Source organism: Eublepharis macularius, chromosome 11, assembly GCF_028583425.1.
Source record: "Eublepharis macularius isolate TG4126 chromosome 11, MPM_Emac_v1.0, whole genome shotgun sequence".
NCBI lineage: Eukaryota > Metazoa > Chordata > Lepidosauria > Squamata > Eublepharidae > Eublepharis > Eublepharis macularius.
In genome coordinates, this window is record NC_072800.1 from 73,748,469 (window position 1) to 73,776,402 (window position 27,934).

Here is a 27,934-nt window from a genome sequence, read left to right on the forward strand (position 1 = left end):
AAATATATCTTTACTATAACAGTAGAAAAATATTGCAAAAGTCCTAGTTCGAACGATTGCATTTCACACAAAATAAAAGAAAATGTACATGACGTAAAAGCAATGTAACAGAAAAATATACATGTATATTGAGCAAGCTTTTAAAATTTTTATTCTTTTGAAGACATATTTGGAATTTGCCTTGAATTCCAATGATAAAGGCAGACCATAAATGAAAATAAATTAAATTAAAAATTTTCTTGAGATGGCACCATGGTAGTCCAAAGTAGGCCAACTCAACTTGCTTTCTTCCCTTCGCTTGCTAGATTTAATTATACTTTTAAATTATTTTTGCTGTTGGTTTTTTAAAGAAAAAGATCAATTTTAGATTTATTTTTATACTGCTTTTTTAAGCTTAACTGCTGCTTCTTTTATGAATCACTAATGTCCTTTATAAATCAGTCACTGATGTGAGGAGTTTTTCTTCAGTCACTAAAAGAGGCAGTTATCCACCTAGTAGTTAAGAAATAAAATCACTGGAGAAGAATGATGTGGCCAATTATTTAATTTCATTTATTCCATTTACAGCCCTCCCTCCCCACAAACATGCTCAGAGCAGGTCATAACAACATCTAATAGTAAAAGTACAAGTTACATTAAAACAATAAAACCAAGTCAATACCAATAAATACAGAGTACAGAGGTGTCTTATCTTCCAATCTCTAACCTGGGCAAAATAATTGAGTGAACTGGATGACACATCTGCTCTTGACCTTTTTCAATCTGGTGTCAGGATTGATTATGGGATGGCAACAACATTGGTGGCTTTATTTGATTATCTCCATTTGAATGTAGAGGAGAGCTGTACTTCTTTGTTGTTGTTGTTATTGGGTTTTTTTTTAGCAGCCTTTGATATTGCAGACCATGCCATCCTATTGAGATGATTAGAAGGAGAAGGAGGTGGAATTGAATGGTTTAAATAACTTTGTATTGATCAGACTCAGAGGGTTGCTTTGGGACACTAATTGTAATCAGCATGGGATTTGTTCAGTGAGGTTCCACAGGATTCACTTTTATCTTCCATGCTGTTCAACTTTTATGTACAACCTTTGACAGAGATCATCTATGGTTTTAGAGTTGGGTATCAGCAATATGCTGATGACATCCAGCTCTACATTACTTTGTCTAAATTATTTGGTGCTACTATAACTGTCCTGAGCCAGTGCCTGCTGCTGTGGTCCAGTGGGAAAGAGTAAGCAAGTTGAAATTGAAACCAGAGAAGAAAGCAATTGTGCTGGTCAGCCTTGAGGGTATTGTGCTGCACACTGGAACAATAAATCTCAAATTCAAGTATATGGTGAGACTGAGAGTGCCAACCTAGACAAACTATGCTGGGGATTATTAGGAAAGGGGCTGAAAATAAAAAGACGAATATTATAATGCTCCTGTGTAGAGCTATGGTGTGGCTTCATTTGGAATACTGTGTGAAGTTCTGATAGCTGTGTCTCAAAGAGGACATTGCAGAGCTGGAAAAGTACAAAAAAAGGCAACCACGATGATTAGGGGATTTGAGCACCTTTCCTATAAGGAAAGGCTGACGAGTTTAGGACTTTTCAGTTTAGAAAAGAGACAATTAAGGAGAGCATAATAGAGGCTTATAAAATTATGCAAAGGGTAGAGAGGATATGCAGACAAAACATTTTCTTCCTCCTCCAAAATACTTGAATTCAAGGGCATCTAATGAAGTTGATGGGCAGCATATTCAGGAGAGACAAAAGGAAATACTACTTTATACAACATGTGACTAAGATGTAGAATTCACTGCTAGAGGATGTAGTGAAGGCCACAGGCATAGACAGCTTTAAAGGGAGATTAGACAGATTCATGGAGGGTAGGTCTATCAGTGGCTACTTGTCATGCTGACTAAAGGGAACCTCTACATTAAACCTCTGAATACCAGTGCTAGGAGGCAACTTCAGTAGAAAACCTTGGCCTCTGTGCCCTGTTGTTGGCCCTCCAGAGTAACTGGTTGGCCACTATGTGAGACAGGATGCCAGACTAGATGGACCAGTGCTCTGATCCAGAAGGGCTCTTCTTATGTTCTTACGTTTCCATATTTGATAGGATTCAGCTCACATTTTCTGACTAAGAGTCTGGGGATCATAGCTGATCTTGTATTGTTGCTGGAGAACCGAGAATTCAGCTTTGAAAACCACTTTCTTCCATCTCCATTTAGTATGAAGGATGGCTCCCTTCATTGATTCAAACAATCTAGCCATCCAGATCCATGCCACAGTAATCTTGAAGCTAAGCAGTTGTAATGCACTGAACGTTGGGCTGCCCTTGAAGACAGCTTGGAAATTTCAGGTGTTGCAGAATGCTGCATCTTGATCACTATCAGGAACTATGCAAAGTGAGCATATTATACCCATTCTGCAGTCGCTTCTGATTAGTTTCCAGGTTCAGTTCAAGATACTGGTTGTTGCCTGTAAAGTCTTTCATGGTCTTAGAGCCAAGTTACAAGCGACGCCTGACACAGGTTGGACACTTGTCAGCTTCCCTCAAGTTTTGATGGGAAATGTAGGCATTCTGGTCTTACAGCTTGGCTCTCCATTTAATTGAAGTTTACAGAAACCCCACACAGACACCCAGGGGAGGGGGAGGGGGGCGCCCAGCGAGAGCCCGACGCCTGCAATCCCCTCCCAACCGCATGTTCTCCCTCCCATAGACTGCCGCTCTGTAAACTTCAATTAAATGTAATTTTTGTTGTAGTTTTTAATGTTTGCTTGGAAATTTTAAATGGGTTTATTGTATCTATTGCTGTCTTTTTATATTTGTAACCTCCTTGAAACTCTCTTGACAATGATGGACTATAAATGAAATAAAACAATATATGATTTTACCACTGCTGTTTACATTTTTAAAAAATAAACTCACAGGTAAGGATCCTGTTAGCCAGTTTAGAAAACCATTATTCAAGAATGATGAATGCGGCTATTACTTGCGAACAAATTATTTGGCATTGCTAATTGTTAATTTTTATGCCTGTTTTCTTTCAACTGATCAATGGAATATCAAGAAATAAAGAGATCCATACCTCAGCATGACATATCAGTTCCCATAGATTCAGAGGTAGAATCCGAAAGGCTATTAATCCAATTACAGAAGTACAAAATACAACGTAAGTGAGGCTGCAGTTCTCTTTGCAGTTGCTTGGGAGTAAGCATTATTGCACACAGTGGTCTTGCTTCTTCTAGGTGAATATGCATAGGATAAGAATATAAGGTACTTATTAGATTATTTATTTGGCTGAGCTGCAGAATATGAAACTGATTGATTGTTTTGTTTTGCATCTGTTGCCTAGTAGCATTTCTTCAGAAATCAGAAAAGAAAAATATGGTAGACACTTCTGAAATTTGAAGAAAGTATGATTTTGTGTGGTATTACCATGAAACCATTTTATGTTTCACCTTTTAAGTATATGAGTGGAATGCTTTTACTTTTTAAAATGTCATCAGCCAGGCTGATGATGGAAGAAATACCATCCCCAAATCCTTCCCCAAATCAACAAGTATTTTGATAGCTTCAGGCAGTATAATATATGACTAAGAAATGTGAGACAACTTGGCATTGCAGAGCTCATCTTTGTTTGTCACATGCCTATTTTATTTGCATCCACAAGTGCTTCATCAGTTGCCATGTCTAAGATGGAGAGGGTTAGCGCCTGTTCGGTCTATGATTAGTGCATAGTCACTAGTTTAGGTTCTGTATGTAATGGAGACATCAGGTGAATAATAAATGTCATATTAGAGGGGAGTGTTGTTCAGATAATTACAATGCAATCCTAAGCATATTTACACCCTTCTAAGTCCATTGAAGTCAATGGGCTTAGAAGGCTGTAACTCTATTCAGATTTGCACTGTTGGTGTCACTGCTAGTTACTTACACCATATTATTATGAATAATATTTAACAGAGGAATTTTTGACTCTTAATCTGATCAACAAGAGGTTATCCGTTTGCAGAAACAGTTTCTACATATTGATATGCTCTGACAGGTGGCACAGGAGGGGCTGCTGTTTGAATATGGGAGATTTACTGTATTAAGCTGTGAGAATTATATGCACATACAGTTCTTGTCCTCTTGTCTTAGTTAACAGAGTCATGAAGGCTTACAGAACCTCTAGTTCCATTATCAGTCCAAGCAACTGCCTTCTCTTACAAGAGATCAGTGTTATCAGAACTGTCAGTGTTAAGAGAGCGCTAGAAGCATAGTTCTGCATGCAGTTGTGTTTCATGGACTGTGTTAGGTTTGGATATGTAAACTTCAGAGCCTTTCTTTTCTTTTACAAGATAAAGACCCATTCATTACCTAGTCACTGGCATCCTACCTTTTATCAATCCAGCTTAAAAAAACAAAACAAAAAGCCTTTTGTGATTGGCATGAGGTCCCCCCCCCCTTTTCTTTCTTTTCTTTTTAAATGTGGGATTAGGCTGACGGCTGTGGCCAAAAGAGCTGTTTTGAGAAAGGAAAAAGGAAAGGATATGTACGCCTCTTTGAGTCTGGTTAAGAAAAAAGCAGGCTATACATACAACTATATGAGGTAATTTTTTTAAAAAAAAAGACTTAAATCTCAGACATCTGATGTCCAAAATCATACAGAGCACAGATGTGCAATGGCACAAACAGTAATCTTATTTAATATATTATTTTATTCAATTAAATGGTTTACTAGATCAAGATTACTAAGTGCCTTGTAGGTTTTGTATTTAATTGATTACAGTCTATTAATTCCTAGGCTCTTGAATGGTGTTTAAATGTAACAAGCTTTTTGCTGTGTCCAAAACTTTATCTTGCAGAGAAAGAAATGGAACTAGCATTAAGAAAGCAGTTTATGCAGCAGGTGAAAAGAACATCTCTGCCATATGAATTAACCACACAAAAAATTGATAGTAAGTATAATGGGAGAAGATGGAATGGGTTTGTGGTTGTAATCTAGGGAGTGAGTGGGGAAGTAGTAAGTGTTCAGCGAGACAGGATTCAGAAGGAGAGTCTTACAGGAGATAAACTTACAGTAACCTGAAGTGGGATGTCTGTATGCAGGGTCCTAAACAGAAGGAAGGAATGGTAGAAAAACTTAATTGAGAATTGGAAAAATGTCCCTCTGTCTTGTTCCGAGACACCATAACCATCCAGAGTGTGCCTTGAGCATGAATGTTTCTTTCATGTTGCTAGAGAAAAACTTTTAGCAGAAGACACTATGCAGAAGATGGTCTGGGTGTACAGAGAAGGAGTGGGCATTAAGTTAGCTAAGCAGAAAGTGACCAGTCAGAGATCAACTTTGTGCTTTTATTTGACATTGATAAAAACAGACCATACTGCTGGAGTTCCAAATACAGCTTGGCAGAAAAACCATGAACAAAATTGTCACTGTAGAAAGTGGGATGTTTTTCTCTGCAGGCAGATCTTCTCCTGATCCAGAACTGAGTGAAACATTCCTAGCCAAATCTGATCCATCCAAGAGTTTAGATGCCAAGTGGCTGTACTTTAGAAACTAGGCTGTTTGGATAATGTTATTGCCATACTTTGTCCCACCAATAGAGTATATACCACTTCCTGACAATTATTTGCTTCAAGGTGGAAAATCAGCAAGGGAAATTTGAGAATGCTAACATACAGTCTATCTTGGAATCTTTATAGGATGGGCCCATCAACTGGGGCATCAGCACACTTGAATGCCAGGTCTTCCCAGTGTTAAGAACAAAGAGTCCTGGGGCATCTTAAAGACTAGCAAATTAGTTACAGAATAAGCTTTCATGGCTTGGAACCAAATTTTGACGGAAGCATTCCCAATCCCAGTTACAAACCAAGTTGGAACTTGTCTATCAGTAGGCTTAGACAGTTTAAGTCCAGTAAGATAATCATGTTTCCAATGAATCTTAATGCTTTTATTTTGCTTGTTATAGCCAAAATATTGACTAGGAAGATTGATTAGTATTTAAGGACTTTTGAAGGGTTGGGGCACAGTCCTGAAGTGGAGACGAAGTCCTTTTCTTTGGTGTCATCTGCTATGGACTTAAATGGATGACTGCTCTCCCTCTAGACAAGATTTTGCCATGTAGTACCATGGGCAGCCCAATCCTAACCCCCCAGGCAGCGTCGTTGCTTGTGTGCTATCCAGGATAGGTGTCCAAGGGGCTACCTCCCGCCTGCCGTTTCAAGTGCTGCTTACAGCCACTCAAACCCCTAGCAGGCCTCCTGGAAGAATAGCCCTTACCCCTCCTGTTGAGACTCACCGGTTTCTGGGTTCTTTTCCAACCTGGGGGACTCTGCACACACTTGGTCAGACACTCACAGACACAAGGCTTATATAAAAGGTGTTTATTAATTAGAAGAGTGTATTCAAGTAGCAGGAACCACTCTACTAAGGCACAAGCAAAGGGCATTTAAAACAATAAAAGCTTGTCTATTGTAACTATAGCTGACTAACTAAAACATAAAGCTGGCTAACTTAGCATTTCTCTGAGGAAAGCTTGAGGCTCATACTCACAAACATATTCCTTAAACTATACCAGGCAGGTCTGGTCGTCAGGCCTGGCATAGAGCAAAAATCTCTCTCATGCTGATGGAAAAGTAGCATGAAGCAATACTTCCTTCCTTCTTGGAGCTTGTTGGAAGTTCTTCAAATTAGTTTGAGCTAGTTACTGAGGGCTGAGAGGAGCCATCTTCTTCTTTTTGATTGATAGCCAATCAGAGGTGCCGTCAATCAGCGTTGCTAGGCGGGAACTGAGATAAGACTCCCTTGTTTCTCAAGGCCCCCTCTCTCGGCAACAGCTTGCAGGTGCAGTTAATTAGCTGAGCCAGACATTCTGCTCCCAGGATGTTAAGCTTGAACTGGGCCTGTGGAAACTTAGAAGCCTGAACCAATACAGGCAATGGACTTAAAGGGGCTCTGCTAGACATCCCCCCCAATTCTCCAACAGGGTCAATAAAGCATGGTGGAGAATTCACTTAAAGGTAGGCAAAATAGCATTTAAGGATACAGCAGCTAACACACAGGTAAATAACACTTCTACATCTCTAACTGTCTAAATATCAATAAAGAAATAGCAATGTTAGCAGTCTAAATCACAATTAAAATATAGCAAGGATACACAGGTTACAGAATACAGATACTGGATTGTTCAAGATGAATACATAGAATTACATTACACTTCACTCAGCATCATCATGACATCTTGACAGGGCGTCAGCTAGAACATTATCCCTCCCCTTTATATGGGTAACATCAAAGGAGAAATCCTGTAGGCTTAAGGCCCATCTCAGAACTCTAGAGTTTGTCTCCTTCATACGGTGAATGAATGTAAGGGGATTATGATCAGTTTCAAGGTGGAAATGTGTCCCTCTCAGGTATGTTCTAAGCTTGTTGAGTCCCCAAACCAGAGCTAGTCCCTCAATTTCTCCCACACTGTACCAATTCTCTCTTGGCAACAGCTTACGGCTGAGGTACACAATAGGATGCAAACAATCATCAGACCCCTTCTGCAAAAGAACCACTCCCAGCCCATTCATGGAAGCATCTGTTCTTACAATGAAAGGTTTAGTGTAATCAGGGGGTCTTAACACAGGGGCATGTGCTAAATGCTGTTTGATAGCTTCAAAAGCTTGCTTGGCAAGCAGGTGTCCACTGCACTCTAATTGGAACACTCTTCTTGCACAAATCAGTTAAAGGGGCTCTGCTAGACATGTGCCAGTGTAAATGGGGCACCGCTGCACGACTCCCTATGGGCTTTTGCAGGATAGTCCTGCTGATGCCTGAGCATGGCAAGGTGAGATGCAGTGGCCTCTGGGAGGGCCTGCCTGCCCACCGTTCCCCTGACAACCCCACTCACACCAGCCAATGGCCACACCCCTCCCCTGACATTCAGGCGAGGGACAAGCAGCAGCACAGCTAATGGGGAGGGCCAAGCTGGTGGCTGCAGCTTGGTGCACCTGCAAATACCCGCCGCCACTGCCACCACCAAAAGAAAAAGGTCCCCCCTCCCTGAAAAGTAGGGCCAGATAGTAGGGAGCTGATCTCTGTTGCTGGAGATCAGTTGTAATTCTGGGAGATCTCCAGCTACCACCTGGAGATTGGCAATCCCCAGGTTCCAGAGAAGCAGGTGGGGGGGAGGTGGGGCCATCAATGAGTGACAGGAATGCCCATTTGGAACCATGTGGGAGGCCAGAAGCCCATTTGGAAATGAGGGGAATGAAAAGTGCGCTCAGACTTGCTGCTGTGCAACTTGAACACATCACTGCATCTCTACAAAGTGAGAACGAGGGCTGGACCTTGACAGCCATGTCCCAGTACTGGGGAGATGCTCCCCCACCAAGTGAACTGACAGACCCTCCCCATGCGAAGTCCATCCCTGCTTCTGCAAACACATCCCCCACCCCCTGGCAGTAGCTTTCCACCTGCAGCTACCATCTTCCTGGCTTATCAGATGCCAGCAGCTCAGACTATCAGAGAATGAAAGTCCTCAGTGCCTCCCCCACCCCCTGGCCAACATTCATGGGCCACAGTTCAATTCACACCCCTCTGCCTGAAGTTACACTGAGGGGAGGAAGGGGGCAGGGAGGCTAGACGGGGTGCAGCTTGATACATTTGTGGGGATGTGTGAGTGGACATGTGTGACAGGGTGTTGAGAGAGGGGCTAATGACAATGTCAATCAGGCATGCAAACACAGAAGTTTGTTGTTTTTCAACATGTTTTATTAAACTGGAAAAAGTGCCACTGTCCCTCGGTAGCCAACGCATGTTGAGCAGCCCTCATTCTGCGCTCCCAGGGGTGGGGTGGAGATTCTGATTGCCTTGAGGTATTGCTTCCTGCTCTGGATCTGAATGACACTCGCAGAGGGGCAGGCAGGGACTGCCACCACCATCCTCTCTCCTGCCAAGGCTAGCTGTCAGGCGAGTTCAGGTGGTGGGGCAGCCAGCATAAATCAGCGAGCTGGGTTAGCCACCACCCCATCTTCTTACCTGTAATTGCTACCTTGCTCCTTACTGAGATGGAACTTCAGAGTCAGATAACCTGCAAGGAAACTTGAGTGGTTATGTTAGCCAGACATTCTGGACTTTGCCATACTTCCCTTGAACGAGTTGAAAGTTCTCCCAGTTTTCTTGCAAAGTCCCTAAAGTGCACTCAGTGCCCGCTGCCATGGGTACCCTCTCTCCCGCCTCGTGTTCAAAGTACCCATGGCAGAAGGCAAACAGGCAGAGCTTTTAGCCGTATGCTCACTTACCTGAGGTCATGGGCAGCGTGGCCGGATGTTTTGTAGGGTGCGTCTGCAGATGATTGGGTGCGAGGAGGGGGGCTCGTCCACGCTGGAAGTGCACGTGGATTGGCCCCCATAATAGTTCCCATCCTATGCTCCTTCAGGACGTGGGGGCGGGGCTGGGTGCTTGGAGAGGGGGCCGAGTTTTCCCCGTTCAATGGGTGCCTATGGGCTACACCTTATTTTTTCGTGGCATAGCTCTTTTGCGCTGCTGTGGGCGTTCCCGCTTCTGGAAGGGCTTAGGGAGCAAACTAACTCCAGCTCCGCCCCCTCCTGCGCCAACTTGGGGCCCTACACCGCTTCTCCGCCTCCGTCCACCCGCCAGGCATTCCTGCCGGTGGCGGCACAGCGGCGGTAGCACGCCTTGTGCCACCACCAGCGGAAGGGCATTTGCGCCCACGTAGGAGCCACTTACACCCACGTAAGCCTTGGTTCTCTCCCAATGCACTACCCCCCTCTTAGGATTGTGCTGTTAGTCCCAAACTAAACTGGCATATGCAGCCAATCTAGCATTATGCCCCTCTATATGAGTTACCGCTTGAATTGAATGGCCTGTTCCCCCCTCCCTTTGCCCACCCCTCTGTGTATTACTGGCAGGGGTGGGTTGTAAGGTCGCTGTCTAGGGGTGGTGTTTTATGAAAATTCTGTGGGTTTTTTTGAAATTGTAATGTAAACTATATGTTTTATTGCTGTAACCTGCCCTGAGCCCGTTTGTGGGGAGGGCGGGATAGAAATCCAATAAATAAATAAATAAAATAAGCATATAGGGCCCCCACCACAGATGTTTTGGCTCAGGAGATAAGGCTGAAGCCCATCCTTCTCCAGTGCCACAGTCTTAGGACAAATAGGGCACTGGTACACTTAGGCACTTTAGTTTCCCTGATGTCGTATTTGACTGTAAAATGAACAAAAGAACAGAGTTGAGTTGACATAGACTGTACTTTGTATGTAAGAGTAAAACATGCCCTCCGAATATTTGGCCAGCACTCTCAGTCTAGGCTTCTCATTGTTAAAGCTGACCATGTGGTTGTACACACTGATAACAAGTTCAGCACAGGTCACTTGCATGTGCCTGGATGACAGAAGCAAGAGATGCAGTTTGGTGTTGTGGTTAAGAGCAGCAGGACTGTAATCTGGAGAGCCAGGTTTGATTCCTCACTCCTCCACTTGAAGCCAGCTGGGTGACCTTGGGTCAGTCACAGCTCTTCCAGAGCTCTCTCAGCCCCACCCACCTCATAGGGTGATTGTTGTGGGGATAATCATATCATATTTTGTAAACCACTCTGAGTGGGCATTAAGTTGTCCTGAAGGGTGGTATAAATCAAATGTTGTTGTTGTTATTAATAGTATTATTATTTAAAATTTAAAAATGAATGTGTTGAATTCATCATTAACTGTTTTGTTTCAGTTGAAAGCGCAGTGCAAGAGATACTAGATTCTAACAAGGGTCTGCTTCCAGCCCATAAAGCAAATCTTCCACAGACAACTGCTGTTGCACCGACTGAGTTACAACAAGCTAACCTTATTGGTAAGTGATGAATTAATGGCATGAATGAAGATAGCATTCACACCCATTCTTAATCTTATGCAAAACCAGCAGACATTTGTTGGTGTTCTGAATTTGATTTAAAATCAAAGCTTTCCATTGCTTTACATAATTTTGGTTGCCAAATATTTTGCATGGTCATTTGTTTGTTTTTCATTATGAGTACATTTTTCACTATTGCCAAGATGATTGAAAAGATCCTGAACTTTACCATCTCCTTTCCCAGGTTGTTAAAGGTCTAATTAATGTAATGGATTATGTTCCACAAAAAGGACCTCTACAAATTTGTGCAATCTCAGTTCTAAAACTGTAAGATGGTTCTAATGAAATTATTGTGCAGACATTTTAAAGTATTAGAGGAAACATTCTTTTTTAGGGGATGCAGCCATTGATGGGTAATGGGGAGATGGCAAGTATGAGGCAACATACTCCAGGTTTAGAGTGAAAGCAAGACCATAATGTTATTCTTCTACAGTCTCCAGCTACAGGACCATAAAGTATGAAGACAGAGTCCTGCCCTAGCCCACTTTCTGAGAATCCTGTGGAGAAAAGCTAGTTTAAAAATGATGCAATGTGTGCATGCTCTTTGTGCACAGCAACCAGATTTGTAACAGATCTTTTCTGAGGTGACACAACCAGTCTCAAAGGGTGTCTTCAAACTTTTGGAGACAGACAAGGAACCCATTATTTGCAGTTCCTGCCAAGATCCCAAACTTCATATGAGTAAGGCCATTTAGCTTGCCTGACTTCACTAGCAAACCACTGGAATCTGTATAAAAGAAATGAGCCTGGAGCGTATGTTTCCTAGCCAGATGGCTTCCCTAAAGAACTAAGTCCTTTTGAATGAACTACAGTGGTGTTGGATGCCTTGTGCTTTCAAGAAAGTTGATTTTTGGGACGCCCCATCTGTTTTCTTGGAGTTGACTCATCTTTCAAGCAACTTTGGCCACATAACCTGAACTCCAGAAAAAAAAGTGTAGTTGCTCAGTTATGTAAGGATGCAGTGCCCAGATTAAAGCCTTTCCTTTCATCAAGATAATTTTCCTCCAAATGGTCTATGAAGACATCAGGAGCTGGAGAAGAAAAGAAGAACCAGATGCAAGGTGAAAAAAATTATTCCAGTTTTGGGATCTACGCAAGTTGAGTAAATTTTTTCAGGGATTTACAAAACTTGAATACATGTTTTGACCTTGCACCTGGTTCTTCTTTTCTTCTGCGTACTGGTGTGGCCATTGTTTCTTCAACATCAAGAGGTAGACAGCTGATGACTTGGGAACCAAGTTCATCCATTGAATGTTTTTTTCAGAAACCTTGCACACACAACCCTTCTGCATGTTGACTGACTAGAAGGCTGGTTCTGCCTCCCCCTATCTCTATGTGATTGTTGGCTCATGAGCATGGCACCTAAATGCAGAGGTAGTCTCCATGGCTATGCTCCGTCCCCATGATTGGCACTCTTTGGGAAGCAGTGTCCCCAATCACAGGGAGGGAGCATATGCAGACAATTCCTCTGTGCATTCGCACCATGCAGATGATCCATCCATTGTAACAGAGTCAAGTGGCAGGGCCAGCGTGCTCATGCTGACTCTCCCTCTCCTCACGTTAGGTCAACATACAGAGAGATCATGTGTGGAGGGCTATTGAATCAGGTGATATATAAATCTCCCTGAAGCCCAAGATGAGAATATCTGGACTGTTTCACATGGAGCCCAACCTACTGGACAGTGCTACGGTCGCACATCCAAACATACTTGTCAATTCTGGCTACAATATAAGAAAATAAGTTTTAGGTCTGTGAGTGGATGTATGTCCTGTATGCTGATGTGCCATCTTGTGGAAAATCCCAAAGTGGACGTCAAGGTGGCAGAGCCACTCCTGAAAAAATGAGCCAAATTAATTAGGTTGCATGCCCATCTTTGTGAGCCATAGCATGTGAATTGAAATCTGGTGACAGGAATGAAGTCTAAGGGAATCAACATGGGGCATTCTCCCTGGAGGGTAGATGGGAATGAATGCCTCAGTTCATGGAGAGGGTATCCCAAGGAAGCCTGCAATTGCATCTTGTTCTCCTTGCCCTGTTGATTCATTTTAAATTTTCTGTGTGAACAGCTATGAACAAGGCTTAGCTGGACTCATCTTTGCATGAAGTGGTGATAAACTCACACAATCTCAGATCATCAGAAAATGCTGATCTGAACAAATGATTTCATGGCTTGAATTACGTAACAGTCTTGATATGTCACATTCTGTGATGCAGATCAAAGGTTATAGAGTACAAGCTGTCCTCCTTGCAGGATGAAGTGTTAGAGCATACAGTAAGAGGCACAGAGTTTAACCAAATTGCATGTACTAGAGGGGGGGGAGATGGGAGAAGGGGGGAAGTTGGGAGAAGCACAGCAAACAAGCCGAGACTGTGCCTAGCACTAACTGTTTTATTTAAGTTTGTTATGATAGCTGAACCACAACCGTGCTTGCTTAAAGGTATTTTTGCCTTTTAATTTGCAGCTGCTCAGAAGTTACTATGTTCTCAACCAACAGCACCGAACACAACTAGGTTCCATGAATATTCTCTAGAGCCCTCAAGATCTGGTAATTTGATTCACACAATAGACTCAGAAAGTTAAAGGCTGTTATTTCTTGTAGGAGCAATTGTGCTAGATGTGTGTGGTGTATGTGTTTTATGGGCTGTCAAGTCGTTTTCGACTTATGGTGATCCTATGAATGAAAGGACCTGTAAAATGTCCTATCATTAACAGACTTGCTCAGATCTTGCAAACTAGAGGATGTGGCTTCCTTTATTGAGGCAAGCCATCTTGTTTTAGGTTTTCCTCTTTTCCTACTGCCTTCCACTTTTCCTAGCATTATTGACTTTTCCAGAAAGTCTCTTCTCATGATGTGACCAAAGTACGATAGTTTTGGTTTTGTCATTTTAGCTTCCAGGGAGAATTCAGGCTTGATCTAGAACCTACTTATTTGGCTTTTTGGCTGTCCATGGTATCTGCAAAACATTCCTCCAGCACCATATTTCAAATTCATCAGTTTTCTTCCTGTCAGCTTTCTTCATTGTCCAACTTTCACATCCATACATAGTAATGGGAACACCATAGTTTGGATTATGTTGCTCTTGGTTCCCAGAGACATTCTTATCTTTAAAGATCTTTTCAGGTTCCCTCAAAGCTTCGCTTCCAAGTCTCACTCTTCTTCTGATTTCTTGGTTGCAGTCTCCCTTTTGGCTGATGATAGAGCCAAGGAATATAAAATCTTGAATAGTTTCAATTTCCTCATTGTCAACTTTAAAATTGTGTAATTCCATCCTCAGTAGTCATTACTTTTGTCTTCTTGATGTTCAGCAGTTATCCTGCTTTGGCACTTTCTTCTTTAATCTTCATTAATAGTCATTTCAAGTCTTCTCTAGTTTCTGCCAGTAACACGGTATCATCTTTATAGCTCAAATTGTTAAATGTTCCTTCCACGAATTTTCACTCCACCTTCTTCTGAATCGAATCCAGATTTTCTTATGATATGCTCTGCATAGAGGTTGAACAGGTACGGAGATAATATGCATCCTTGTCTGACACCTTTGCCAACTGGAAACCATTCTGTTTTATTCTGTCTTAACGGTAGCCTCTTGTCCAGAGTACAGGCTGCACATCAAAACTATCAGATGCTGTGGCACCCCCATTTCTTTTAACACTATCCATAGCTTTTCATGATCCATGCAGTCAGAAGTTTTGCTGTATTTTCTTCTGAAATTCCCTGGTATGTTCCATTAGCTATTGTAAATTTGCTGTGTAATCTTTAGTGCCTCTTCCTTTCCTGAGGCTGAGAGAGGCTTTTCCTGAGGGCTCCAGGAAGAAACCTCTCTGGCATTTTAGTCCTCTAAATCCCCCTCCCCCATACCTAGAAGGGTAATCTTTTAACAGAAATTCTTAACCGACCACATCTTCATGTCTAAAGCCCAGAGCTGGGAGTGGCTTAGAAAGCATTTGGCTTCACCTTGCCTCTCCTGCCTTTTAGTTAAGGGACACCTTTTAAACTAGGAGTGAAGGTTTTGATACTGCCCAGACCTACAAATAAAATTATTTCTCCACAATGTAAAAATGCAGTAGCCTGTCTGGTGCTAATTGCCCCATTTTAACATCCCTTTGCTGCCTGTCTGTTTATTCCTGGGTGCCAGCATCTTGAATGGAACCTACCTCTAAAGATCTTCATTATCTGGAACCCGCATACTTGAAGGACTGTCTCACCCTGCATGTATCTGTGTAGCAACTGCATTCTACCCATCAGTGCTTCTCTCTATCCACTTCCTTGCTAGGGTAGCATTGCCAACTCTAGCCTAGGAAATTCCTGGAGATTTGGAGGCAGTTCCTGTGAAGGGGGGGGGGGGATTTGGGGAAGCATTTCACCTAGAATCTATTGTATGCCATACAGATTGCCCTCTGAAGGTGTCACTTTCTCCAGAGGAACTGATGTTTGCAGTCTGGAGATCAGTTATAGTTCTGGGAGAACTCCAGGCCCCATCTGAAGTGGAGGGCAAACCTAGGTATGCTCAGCTGCTCTCAGGATATGGATCTTTTCAATCACCACCCCTTTACTCCGGTGCAGACTCCTGAAATAATTGACGAAAGTTTCCACCTTGCTGGCCTTCTGAAGGGGTTGTAAAATGGAATTATTTAGGAGGGCATTTTGGGCAGCTTTAATAATGCTTTGAGCCAAGGGCATTTCAAGGGATGTAGTGCATTATTTCCTAGAGTAGACCCAAGTTGTAAATATATAAATAAAACCTGTTCAGTTTCTTGACAAGCAGCTGGGGTCAGTTGCGGAACCTGGAAATATCTTCCTAAATTCTCATTATTACACCAGGGTAGACCCTTCTCATGTTATTCCTTGTGATCCTCTGTCCCCCTGGGAGCAGCATTTTGTGAAGATTAGTGGAAAAAGAGAGGCAGGAAAGTTCTGCTCATCTGGTGAAAAGTTTATTTATTCACTGTATTTATACCCTACCTTTCCAAATAAAAGCCATGAATGCTCTAGAAGACACGTTTTGGCTTAATGATGAAAGTTATTCGATGATGTAACTTGACAAAGTCTCCCAGGGAAAGTTGCCCCTTACAATGTGCATTTTTGGTCCAGGACATCTTTAATTTGTTCCTTATTAATTTTCAAAAATTGTTTTTCTTTTGTTAACCCTTGCATTTTGTATATTTTTAATTTAACTTAAGATTGTAAGAACCTTTGGCCATATACAATGCATTTTATCATGCTGTAATATTTCTTACATAGCATGGGAAGGATACCAGTTACCAACAAGAAACTATATCCACAAACTGATTGCTTTGAAGAGAAAGCTCCTTTCTCCAGAGATGAAAGGTAATTTATTTCCTTAAACAGTAATTATTTCATTCCTTTGAATGTATGGCCAGTCTACATGACAGCAGCCACGAGGCCATCCCATGGCTACAAATGCCTTTTTAAAAGCAGTTTAAAAATGGCCGCAGGGCCTTGGTCTGAATTGTGCATGTGGCAGCCCTAGGATCTCATGTCCCCCTGCACCATCCTTTTCATCTCCTCCTTTGCATTTCATTCATGCAAAACATCCCCTCCATTGCTGTTTCAGCCCCTGAAAAGACATGGAGGGAGGAGCCAAGAGCTCCTGGGGCCCTGTGGCAATTTTTAAAGGACCACAACTGCTTTTAAAATGACATCGGTGGCCACAGGATGGACCTGTGGGCGCCGTCTCTTGTTCTTTGGCTCTTAGAGGGGGCTGAATTGAGATATTCAAGGATTGTTCTTTCAAAATTCCTTCAAAATGTATGGACTGCCTTCAAAAAAGCATCATCAGTGTTGGGGGAAGCTGAGTTTGACTGTCAGCCATGATTCGTATTTTGCTGTGTTTGAGAGAGCAGCACACATTAGAGGTCTGCGTCCATTGCCTCAAATTGACTAAGTATGCAAGGCACAACCAGTCCAGTCAGAGTCTGGGCCATCCTCTGAAAAAACTCATTCAACCTCTGAGGGAATGGCAGATAGATGAAGACTGATTACGCAGAAGGCTCAAGCCTAGATCTTGGTGCCAACACCTCCAACTGACACCAGACCCATTGGCCCTAAGCTGTTCCAGGGACAAAGCCTGGTACCAAGTCAGTGCAAGGATAAGTCCCAGAAGTGTCAAGCTTGATCCCCAGCCACCAGGAAGAAAAAGAAACACCAAAGAAAGCATCAGTTACAGGCATCTAAACAGCTCCTCCCTGGATCATTCACCCTGTGATGGATGCTTCTGCCATCATTTTTTGCTTCCCAAGTTCTATACCTTCTGGACTGGGTCCTGGAAATGGGATTGATATATGAGCTCCACACACTCTTTTCACCTAGAAACAGAGGTTGCTGTGTTTTCACTGCAGCGGGGAACCACTGGGATAGAAGTGACACTGCTGAACTCCCCAACTCAGTCCCCCAGTTCCTAAAGGGTTTGTGCCTTAATTTCATTTACTAATCTACTAGTAACTGGAAAGGCATTTACTAGAGACCTCAGAGCAGATTGGCACAGAGTCAAAGCAAAGAAAAAGTATCAGAGAAGGCACAGCCTATCCTGACCCATTGTTTCCGCCTCAGACTGCTCCCGACAGCCAATATTAAGCCAAAGATCTGGGCAACCCCATCAGAGAATGGGCGAATGGTTTCTTATTCAGGGGAAACCTGTGGTGCAGAGCCTCTCTTCATTCCGTTTTTCCCCCTTTCTAGTTTGTGCAGGATTGATTACAGTGATGTAGGTAAATGTGGTCTCTGACAAGGACCAAAGGTCAATAACTCTCTTCTGCTCTCTGATAACAACAATAATAACATTCGATTTATATACCGCCCTTCAGGACAACTTAATGCCCACTCAGAGCGGCTTACAAAGTATGTTGTTATTATCCCCACAACAAAAGACCCTATGAGATGGGTGGGGCTGAGAGAGCTCCAGAGAACTGTGACTAGCCCAAGGTCACCCAGCTGGCTTCAAGTGGAGGAGTGGGGATGGGGAATCAAACCCGGCTCTCCAGATTAGAGTCCCGTGCTCCTAACCACTACACCAAACTGATAAAGAGGAGGGGTAGCTTTCAGGACAGCAAGATCATAGTATAGTCTCTTGTGTTAAAAAAATGGTACCTCTCCAACCCTCCTGAGCAAAGCAATTAAAGTACTCTAACTGTCCCAGAGCAGCCTGAATCTCCAGCTGCTCCTGCCTTTCTAAACTTAAGAGTGCCTCTGAGCTATTTCCATAGGATGGCAGCAAAGACCATATTTATTTCTTTCCTGGACTGCTTAATGCCTTTAAAATATTTAAAGGTGAATGGTAACTTCCAGCAGGCAGCTCCTAATTTTGTGGAGGTTTATTATGTCTTCCTTAAAGACACTATGGACATATTACAGATGCCTTAATGGATGCCTGCTAAGGGAAGGGAGTAGAGTCAGCATAGTCTATCATAGTTCTATTACTCTCATCATGCACTCTGTTTTACAGTCACTGAATCTTGTTTTGTGTCTGGGGTTGGAATTGTGGACAGTTGAGGGATTCCTTTGGTGTATCCCCCTCCCTTCCAGCTTAAGCTTCCTCTCAATACTGGCACTGGAGACTCTGAAACAAATGGTCTCAGGTGACGTCAACATTTATGCTGAGGTTTTATTATCTGGAGAAGTTCAGGACTTTATGGTTTCCATAACAGCAAATATTCTCTTGCTTATGTGGTTGACAGTCATATCAAGAAGATAGTTGGTAGGCCTCTGGAATGGAAAAGTCTCTCATGCAGGGCTCATTTTGAGGGGGAACGTGTAGGAACGCAGTTCCGGTAGTTCTCCAAAAAGGTCACATGTCAGATGGCCCCGCCCACCTGATTTTTGGCCATTTTGGGCCCATTTCGGCCTGAAACAGCCCAATTTGGGCCCAAAATGGCCAGGATCATACCCAAAACAGCCAGGATTGGTCCCAAAACAGCCAGGATCCTGACCATTTTGGGCCCCTTTTTGGCCATTTTCAGCTCCCTTTTTGCCAATTTTGGCCCTGAATGGCCAGGATTGGGTCCAAAACAGCCAGAACAGGTGATGTCAGGGGGTGGTGCATATGCAAATCAGTTATGCTAATGACACTCTGCGGGTGGTGTCAAGGGGCGTGGCATATGCAAATGAGCTATGTTAATGAGTTATGCTAATAAATTCCTGCAGCTCTTTTTCTATGAAATGACCCCTGCTCTCGTGCAATAGATAGCATTGCTCCCAAGCACTTGCTCCCACATGGCCTTTCTTATTTAGCTCGATCGTGTGCAGAAGAGCTGAGGGCTTTGAAATGACAGGGACGCTGGCTAGAGTGAAGGTGGAGAAAGTCTGACACACAGCCCATTTTGGAACCTACTTTGTGGTGGTGAAGAAACAGTCCTTCCATTATATTCATACAGTGTCATCCAGCAATACCATATAAAGTAGTGAGAACCCTGTCATGTTAGGATCCTTGCATTAGGAAGCACTCAGTCCTACACATCACTCAGTTTGTAAAATGCTTCAGTAGATAAACATCACTTGCGTGAACAGCTGAATGTTCCTGAGGTGGCCATCTGTCATGCTCATATCAAAACCTTTCAATTATTACAACCTCAGGATGTATAAAAGATACTTGGGGAAGAACATCCTTCTCTCAGTCCCTTGGTCTATGCCCTTTGTAGCTGATAAAAGCTGCACAAAGAGAGTTAGCTCAGTGGTTAACTACTTGCTATTAACAGTTGTCCTTCTGAAGGTCTGCTCTTTCTGGCTTTAAAAGAGGTGGTAATAAAATCAGTTTTAAAGTAGTCAAGTCAAGATAAAGCTGATTTGAACAACTACTGGCAGATATGCAAACTACAAAATAATGGAAAGAATGGTGGCTAAATATCTCCAAGTATTCTTGGATAAAACAGTATCATTTTCAGTCCAAATTGCTTATGGCATGGAAATTGCCTTAGTTGTCCTGTGGGATAATCTTTGCTGGTTTACTGAGAGTGTGTTCCTGTTGGTTCTTCGGGGCCTCTCACAACAGCATTCAGTACCATCAGCCATGGTATCCTTTTGGGCTGCATGACCAATTTGGGTCTGTTATATATTAATTTGGTTCCATTTATTCTCCATGCTGTTTCATAGCTACCTGAGACCACTGGGAGATGTCATCCAGAAATTTGGAGCATGGGGTCACCAATATGTGGATGACACACAGCTTTAACTTTTCTTCAAAATGTGTGGAGATAACCCTGAGGAAAAAAGTTGATTCCCAGGGTTATGGGGTTCATGAGGACTAAAAACCATGTAAGTCAGGTGGGAGGGGGAAGGAGGCAAAAATGCCACAGGCAGCGTATTCACAGAGACTGAATATTGAATCATGCCACCCTCTGCTGAAAGATCTATACTAACAGCCTGTTTCTGAGTACAATGTAAAGTACTGTTTCTATATACAAAGCAGGTAAAGGCACAACATATAGGGGTAGACCCCCCCCCCTTTTCAGAACCCCTAGGGCAGAAAATTAAACTGAAGAGAACCGCCGTCTGCTTTCCCTACCACACTGTTCCCTACTCTACCTTAAGGGGTGGTGGTCTCAGGGAAGGTTCACCCTTTATTTCCCTTCTACTGCCTCCCAGGCCCTCCGCATTTAGGGCCTAGGCACCTGGGTTTCGCCCAGCAGCAGGAGCCTCTCCTTCAACCAAGAAGGCGACTAACTCTTTTCCTCAGGATCCGCTGAATCTATCTATTCAGGCTTCACCCCTTATTTTTCCCGCACTTTCTTGCCCCCGGGGCAGCTGGGAGTTGTAGTCCAGGAAGAAGGGCGTCCCACACCAAGACTCCTGCAGGCCCCTCCCTGGCCCCACAGCCCATCAAACCTCACGGGGAACTTTTTTTTTCTTTTTATAACAGATTAACTGCAACCAGCACTCATCTCACCCTTGGCAACCATTTCGTTACATGGGGTCTGGGCACTTGGTCAGTATTCTCGTACACTGCCCAGCCTGTTAAGCCCCACCTGCAGAGATGAGATGCAGGCAGTGACAGGGCTTTTTCAGTTGTAGCACCTGCCTTTGGAATGTCCTCTCGCCTGAGACTCTCTTACTGTTCTTTAAGTAGCGGCCAAAATACTTCTTTTTACCCATACTTTTTAGCAAAGGGATTCAATTTTTTAGCTGTTTTTATGATCTCCTTTTAGCCTAAGCACTGTTTTATGAATATCGTTTTAGGGTGTTGAATGTTGTTGTATGCTGTTTTATGACTTTTCATTGTTGATAATGATTTTATTGCATTTTTTAAATATTTATTCATTTATACTCCACTTTTCTCCCCCGGTGGAGACCCAAAATAGCTTACATTGCTGTCCTCTCCTCCATTTTATCCTCATAACAACCCTGCCTTTTATTTTGTGAGCCACCTTAAGCAGCAATCTGGTGAGGCAATATATACATTTCTTAATAAATATTAAAGTTACGGTTATTTTTTCTGAGGATTAGCTCGATCCATTTCTTCCATAAAAACCCTTTTCCTTGCGCATCGTTCACCATAAGGACCGCCTTCTCCCGTATGAACCTATCTGTCTACTCCATTCATCTTTGGAGGCCCTGTTTCGGGGGCCCTCGCCCTCTGAAGCTAGACAGGTGACAAACGGAGAAAGGGCCTTTTTGGTCATGATGATGACACTAGAACTCCCTCCCCAGGGACATTCATCTGTCTCCTTCTATCATTGTCTTCTGCCAGTGGGTGAAGATTTTTTTGGCATACCCCCTGTAACTGTTATGGGACCGGATTTTGGTGTGCGTTTGTTTTTGTATGATTTTATGGAATTATTTTATTTTTATGTTCAAATGTTTTATGTTTGTATGTTCATGGCCTTCATGGGTGGAAAGGCAGCATAAAAGTATTTCAAATCAATGAATACTATTTTACAATCTTCATGCCGCTTCTTTAGCCAAGCATTTCTGAGTTACTGGTATCACATGATTCGGCTGATGCTGCTTAACACAATCCTTCTGGTCCTTCATCGCTGAACCTGTAACCTGCCAAACTCAGGGCTCTTCAAGATAAGACTCTTTTAGGGACTGACAAGTTGTATCCTGGTTTGGGGTAGAGATTATACTGTCTTTCTCCTATGGCAGTACTAGCGATTTGACTTGTCCTTAGTCTTCAGCATGGTTAACCCAGAAGCAGTTTGGAAATTGCCTTGTGACTGTACCCTTTCCCTTTTAGTGTAAGCCAACTCATATTACAACTCTTTTGGACTTTGCTTTGGAAAAACAGATTATTGCCTACCATTCATCTTGAGACCTATTCCTGCCAGTTCATTATTTGACAGGGAAAGGAAGATGATAAATAAAAGCAAACTGTCAAGTTTTCAGTGAAATGTCAAATAGGCTGGCATTATAAATATTTCTATTGATTTGTATATTACAGCCAGTCAGTTTAATTATTAAAGTTTTACAATGTTATTAACATGTAAATAAAATCTAGAAGTTTAGGTAGGCTTTCAAATGAAGTAACTGATTTTGTGTTTAGAATTATTGGATTTTTCTCCAACTACTGCTCAGGCACCAAGCTCTGCAGCAACAGAAGAAATGGTAAGTAACTATAGCTTACTCTATAAAGCTGTATATTTGCCTGTGTTAGAGTTGCTATCTTAAATAGTCTGCACCAGGAGTCCCCAACCTTTTTGAAATTGTGGGCACATTTGGAATTCTGGCACAGTGTGGTGTGGTGCGCACAACAACAAAATGATTGCCAGAAAATGGTTGCTTCAGGAGGTAGAGTCAGCCACAAAATGGCTGCTACTGCTTATCTTTGGTCACGCAGTGAAGATCCTTGTGCTGTGGAAGCAGCTTTTGCCAAAGCAATTTCCCCCTCCCCACAAAAAATCTGCACAGCTAATTAAATCTCCAGTGGCCAATCAGAAGCCATGCTTGGCAAAAGACCCACCCGACCCTATTCACTTTCTAAAAAGGCTTGGAGGGTATCAGGAAAGATGTCAGTGGGCACAATGGTGCCCATAGGCACCATGATGGGACCCCTGGTCTACACCCTAAGAATAGAACAAGAGTGGACCCCCGCAAGGACTTGTGAGAATGTCTCATTTCTCTGTCCCCTACCATGTTTTCTGCCCCCATACCCTCTCCCCCTTTTCCTGCTTTCTTCTCTCCTTCCCACCCATCTGTCTGCCCCCCAGTCTTCACTTTTCCTTCCCCTGCCCAACAGCCTGTTCCCTATGACCCAGTTGCTTGATGGGGAACCAGCAAGGACTTGCTGAGGGTACTTCACTTTCCCCTGCATCCCTTTCCCACACTATTTCCTTCCTCCTAGCAGCCTGTTTTGCCTAATTCGAGCCCAAAATGGCCAGGATCAGGCCCAAAACAGCCAGGATTGGTCCTGAAACAGCCAGGATTGGTCCTGAAACAACCAGGATCGGGCCTCTGACGGGTGGTGGATCACTCTCCCACTCAGCAGCGGCCCAATCCTGACCATTTTGGGCCCCTTTTTGGCCATTTTCAGCCCCTTTTGGCCATTTTGGGCCAAATTTCGGCCCTGAATGGCCAGGATTAGGTCCAAAACAGCCAGGATAGGTGATGTCAGGGGGTGTGGCATATGCAAATGAGTTGTGCTAATGTTATACTAATGAGTTCCTGCAGCTCTATTTCTACGAAATGACCCCTGCTCCAATGAGTCCTCCTTTAAAGGCCAAAAGAATCCTGGAAAGGGGCCTGCCCCTGCTGTTTGCTGACAGAAACCAAACCTGGAACATTAACTAAACTGTTATGGTTGCCTAGCAACAGCCACTGAGAGCATCTAGCTAAAGCTACAGGAATTTCTTTTTATCATTTTGTTTTTTTTTTAGGCCCCCCCCCCATTTTTTTTTTAGATTTCAGATTTTATACATGCCTTGGGCATTTTTCATGTGTAGGAAGATCTGTTTTGTCCATTCATGGCTCCAGTCTCCCGATTTAAGTATCATCAGATCAGGGCTCCTCGGCTATTAATATGTAACAAGTGGGGATCCATGAGAAAGTGGTGGGGGGATTGCTGAGAACCATTTCAGGCTCCCCCCTACATTTCTAAGGTGTGGCAATGGGTGGGAGAAGGGAAGGTAGGGCAGAAGGGCATTTTGAGCTCCTATCTCCCCCACCCCTTTCATTCTTACCTACTTCCCGATGCCACTCCTTCTTTGCTACTTTTAACTCTTCTTCCCCCATTCCTTCTGTCATTCTCCTCCTCTTAGCCCCACCACCACTTTTTCTATGTCTCTCTCTTCCTTGTTCTCCCCCCGCCCATTGTATGTCACTGTTCCTGTTCCTAATCCATTCTCTGTATTTCCCATGCACTGGAACCCCTTTCTCAAAGATCCTTCTCTGTCCCTGCCATCCCAGGGATATTTCCATATTTCCCTCTCCTTCCCAAGGATCCTTCCCCTTTTCTCCCCCCTTACCCTTCTACTCACCTCCTTGGCAAATTCCCTTACCCCTCCTACCTGGTTGCCACCCAAACACTTTCCCTTTAATATCCTTCACCTTCCCTCCCCTCCAAAACACCCTATGTTCCTACCTACTTGGGGTGGCTGTGCTCAGTGCTGAGCCTTCCTCATCCTGCAGGGCTTCGGTGCTGGCCAGGTATAGTGTTGCTTGGGGATTCCTTGTCTGGCCTCAGAGCAGCTTGCCAGCTCTTCACTTGGGCCTGGGAAGGCTTCTCAGCCAGCCAAGGAGGCAGCTTGCTGCCTTCTCACCTGGCCTCAGAGCCTCTTGCCCAGGTCTGTGGCTGCTTGCCGCCGCTGTAGCCTGGCTTGGAGTGGCTCATTGGCTCCTCGCCTGGTTTTGCTTAGTTGGGTTTTAAGAATGCACAGACCTCAGGTGTTTTGGGGGGTGGAATTTAATCCCCCTATTTGCTACAATTGGTTTTCAGATTTTTATGCAACTTCAGGGAGTCCTCCAAAGTTGCAGAAATATGCAGGTTTAAGTATCTGCCCGGGGAGAGGGGCACTTGGCTATTAGTATATAAGATATTGCACATTTGAGGGGGATTTACTATTTCTTTACAATTGTGTTAAGGGTTTGTAAGGTAACCAGCAGTCTGTTTCTTTCCTGAAACTTGTCCATTTCCACGTTTTCCATTATCTTCATTATTAGATCCTCTTGCAGGGGTATTGTTGGGTGTTTCCACTAGAGACCCAGCATTTCTAGCTGGTATTTGAGAAGCAAGAGGTAATCTTTGGAAACATTACTAACCATGGAAGCCCTAGATGCTAGAATGTTGGGCATCTTCCACATAGGGATGGGATTTTGTGGTTTCCCTGTTGCTGGTTTGACTGCTGATAAGTGCTGCAGCAATGGGGCTTCCATCTGGTAGGTTTCCCTGCCCCAATCCACTGGCAGGAGCCACTCCCCAGATACCGGTGCTTTCCTAATTTTTAAAAAGTCAGCACTAGCGTATCTTTGTATCGATGTACCATAGTAACAATAGGTGTGGCAGGTTCTTAGAATTCCCAACTTTCATTTTTAAAAGGATTAAGTCTCTGATCTTCTATCTATCTGTCCTTCCAGGAAGGGGCTAGAGCAGGCCCAAACCTTTTTCAGCCTGTGGGCACTTTGGAAATTCTGACACAGGGTAGTGGGTGCAACTACAAAACGGCTGCTGCAGAAGGTGGAGCCAACCACAGAATGTCAGGGAGTAAACACTTCAACATTTTAGGCAGAATTTATTTAGCAGGATGCCTTTAAAATTAACCAATTGTTTAAAAATATTTTCTTGCATACACACAGCTTTCAGTTACACAGTGAAGATCCTTGTGCTGTGGTGGTACCTGCTGCCAAAGCAACTTTAAAAAAAATTGCATGGCCAAAGTTCCCCCTGCCCCTGATCCCTCTCACTAAGAATACTTGGTAAGCACCAGGACACGTGTTAGTGGGCCCCATAACACCCATTGGCATCCTGCTGTGAATCTAGAGACCCACTTTAAAAAAATTCGGTGAACTTGCTACCCCTACTGTTACAATGCTATGTTGTTATAACAGTATACAAGTGTTGATTAAAAAAATAAAGCCTCCCAGTAGCAGGGGGAGGAAATGACCCGTGCAGAGATAGGTCAAGGAAAATGGCTGCTCTGTGGGCCAGAAAATCTAAATTTTTCCACCCTCACAGCAGCGATCCAGGCTTTACTGCGATCTTTCGCAAAACTTCAGAGCAAAGCAGGTTTGAGAAAGATCAGAGAAAAGCAGTGGAAACACAAGAGATGTATGAATGCATGCTGCTGCTGTCAGGAAGCTGGGGGAGGGGGGAACTTCTCAAAAGTATTGAACTTGAGACCGATAACCTATATGGAAGACATCTTGGCATTGCTAATTTAAATACAGCTGCTTACGACTTTTGTTGGCTCACAACTCTCATTGTAATGGGTGATCAGCACAATCAGTCAGTTTTCTGACAGATATTGCAGAGATCATTAGTTGTGGTCATATTTCGTTTTACCGTTGTTGGTTTAAAGGGAAGTAACATCTGTGGGGAACAATACATTATTTAGGTAACTGTGGAGGACCTGGTTCAAAAATAATGAAGACACAACGTTGTATAGGACTGTTGATGCATTTGTACAGAGGGGGTTCAATAAGATTTAAATATTTGTACCCCACTTTTCGTCTTCATTGGAGACCCAAAATTCCTTACAGCATTTTTTTCATCTCCTCCATTTTAGCCTAACAACCACCCTGTGACTTAGGTTACTAAGAAAGTTATAAACACAATTTGTTATGCTAACCTAATCATGGCCCACTCACACAGGAGGTCTCAAACTAATTTTACTGAAGCAACTGTTTCAAACTGCTGCTTGTTCCAGTATTATTGCAACAGTGTGCTATCTATGGAAACACGTAGTCATATTGGATGCTTCCAATTATGCTAGTTCAACATCACAAATCATACTAGGATATTTTGTTCCTCAGACAGCATAACAAGCTATTGACCAGCCACATCCACTGACTATGGAAGTCACCCCACCCCTTCATTGCTCACTAGTCCCAGGTTCTGTGATTTACTGAAAGGCAATCCATCCAATATGAATCAAATTAAACTTGTTAGGCTCAAGCTTGGTTACTAAAGTTACTGGCAAAAATTGAAATTTCATTCCTTGCACCCTGCAAAAAATCCAAAATCTATTCATACATGGTTAGAACAGTCTCTCAGGGCTGATCCGATGGGTTATGCTGCTGCTGAACCACATTGGGTGGTAGCAGGGAGCTGATAATGTGTTTTATTTACTTTAACTAAAATTGTATTTAGAATAACTGTTTTTCATTTTTAGGATTCAATACTTATTTGTGGAAAGGGATACAGAGGATCAAAACATGGACTTTTCCTGTCACATCACTAAGACATGATTGATCTTATTCTATTTTTATTAATTCAGTGATGTATTCATCATACAAAATTAATCACTGAATTGGAAAAGGAAACATGCATTATCAGATGAATCTGTTCTGACAGCTGTGGAAGCAGTAAATTGCACCTGAATGATTATTAAAAATAAAGAAACCTGAACCACCAACATGCAAGTAGTAAACATTTTAATGATATAAACAAAGCACAGCTGTATTTGTTCTGATGCAAAATTACATTGTTTTTCTTTCAACTATGGTAATATCAGCCCTATAATCAGATGTCTAAGATAACCCAAATCTTTGGTCCATAGAATTCTAATCATGAAATCCAATCTATTACATAGCACAAACAGATAGAATTCAGTAGTTCTGTACCAATGCACTTCACTTTCCTTGTAGGAATAAATACCATGCTTATTCTCAGTTTGACATAGTTATAGGCACATTTCATAGGTAGTGAAATAATGTTTTTAAAATAGGACCTAAGCATAGGAGGATGGAGGGAGGTCTGAGGTGAAAGTTTATTACCATTGAAACAGGTCTGTTTTATGAAGTATTTTTCCATGACTTGTGAGATTGATTGGCTGGGATTACAGAGGGCCTTCATGCTATACTTTTGTACTGGAACTAGCAAAATGCTTGGGTTCCAGTTAAATGAAGTTAAAACATCTGCTATCTCCTTAGACTAAGGAATATTGG

The 27,934-nt window shown here is 42.9% G+C and overlaps 1 protein-coding gene across 1 annotated transcript; it reads left to right on the forward strand.

Annotated features, from left to right (window-relative positions):
* The first annotated feature begins 3,045 nt into the window (after nucleotides 1-3,045).
* On the forward strand, nucleotides 3,046-27,328 carry LOC129337359 (uncharacterized). Its single transcript, XM_054990961.1, has 7 exons — nucleotides 3,046-3,160; nucleotides 4,839-4,931; nucleotides 10,706-10,825; nucleotides 13,349-13,432; nucleotides 16,127-16,213; nucleotides 22,380-22,441; nucleotides 27,160-27,328. The coding sequence occupies exons 1-7, from the start codon at nucleotides 3,046-3,048 to the stop codon at nucleotides 27,226-27,228; spliced, it is 630 nt and encodes a 209-aa protein (XP_054846936.1). The 3' UTR covers nucleotides 27,229-27,328.
* The last annotated feature ends 606 nt before the right edge of the window (nucleotides 27,329-27,934 follow it).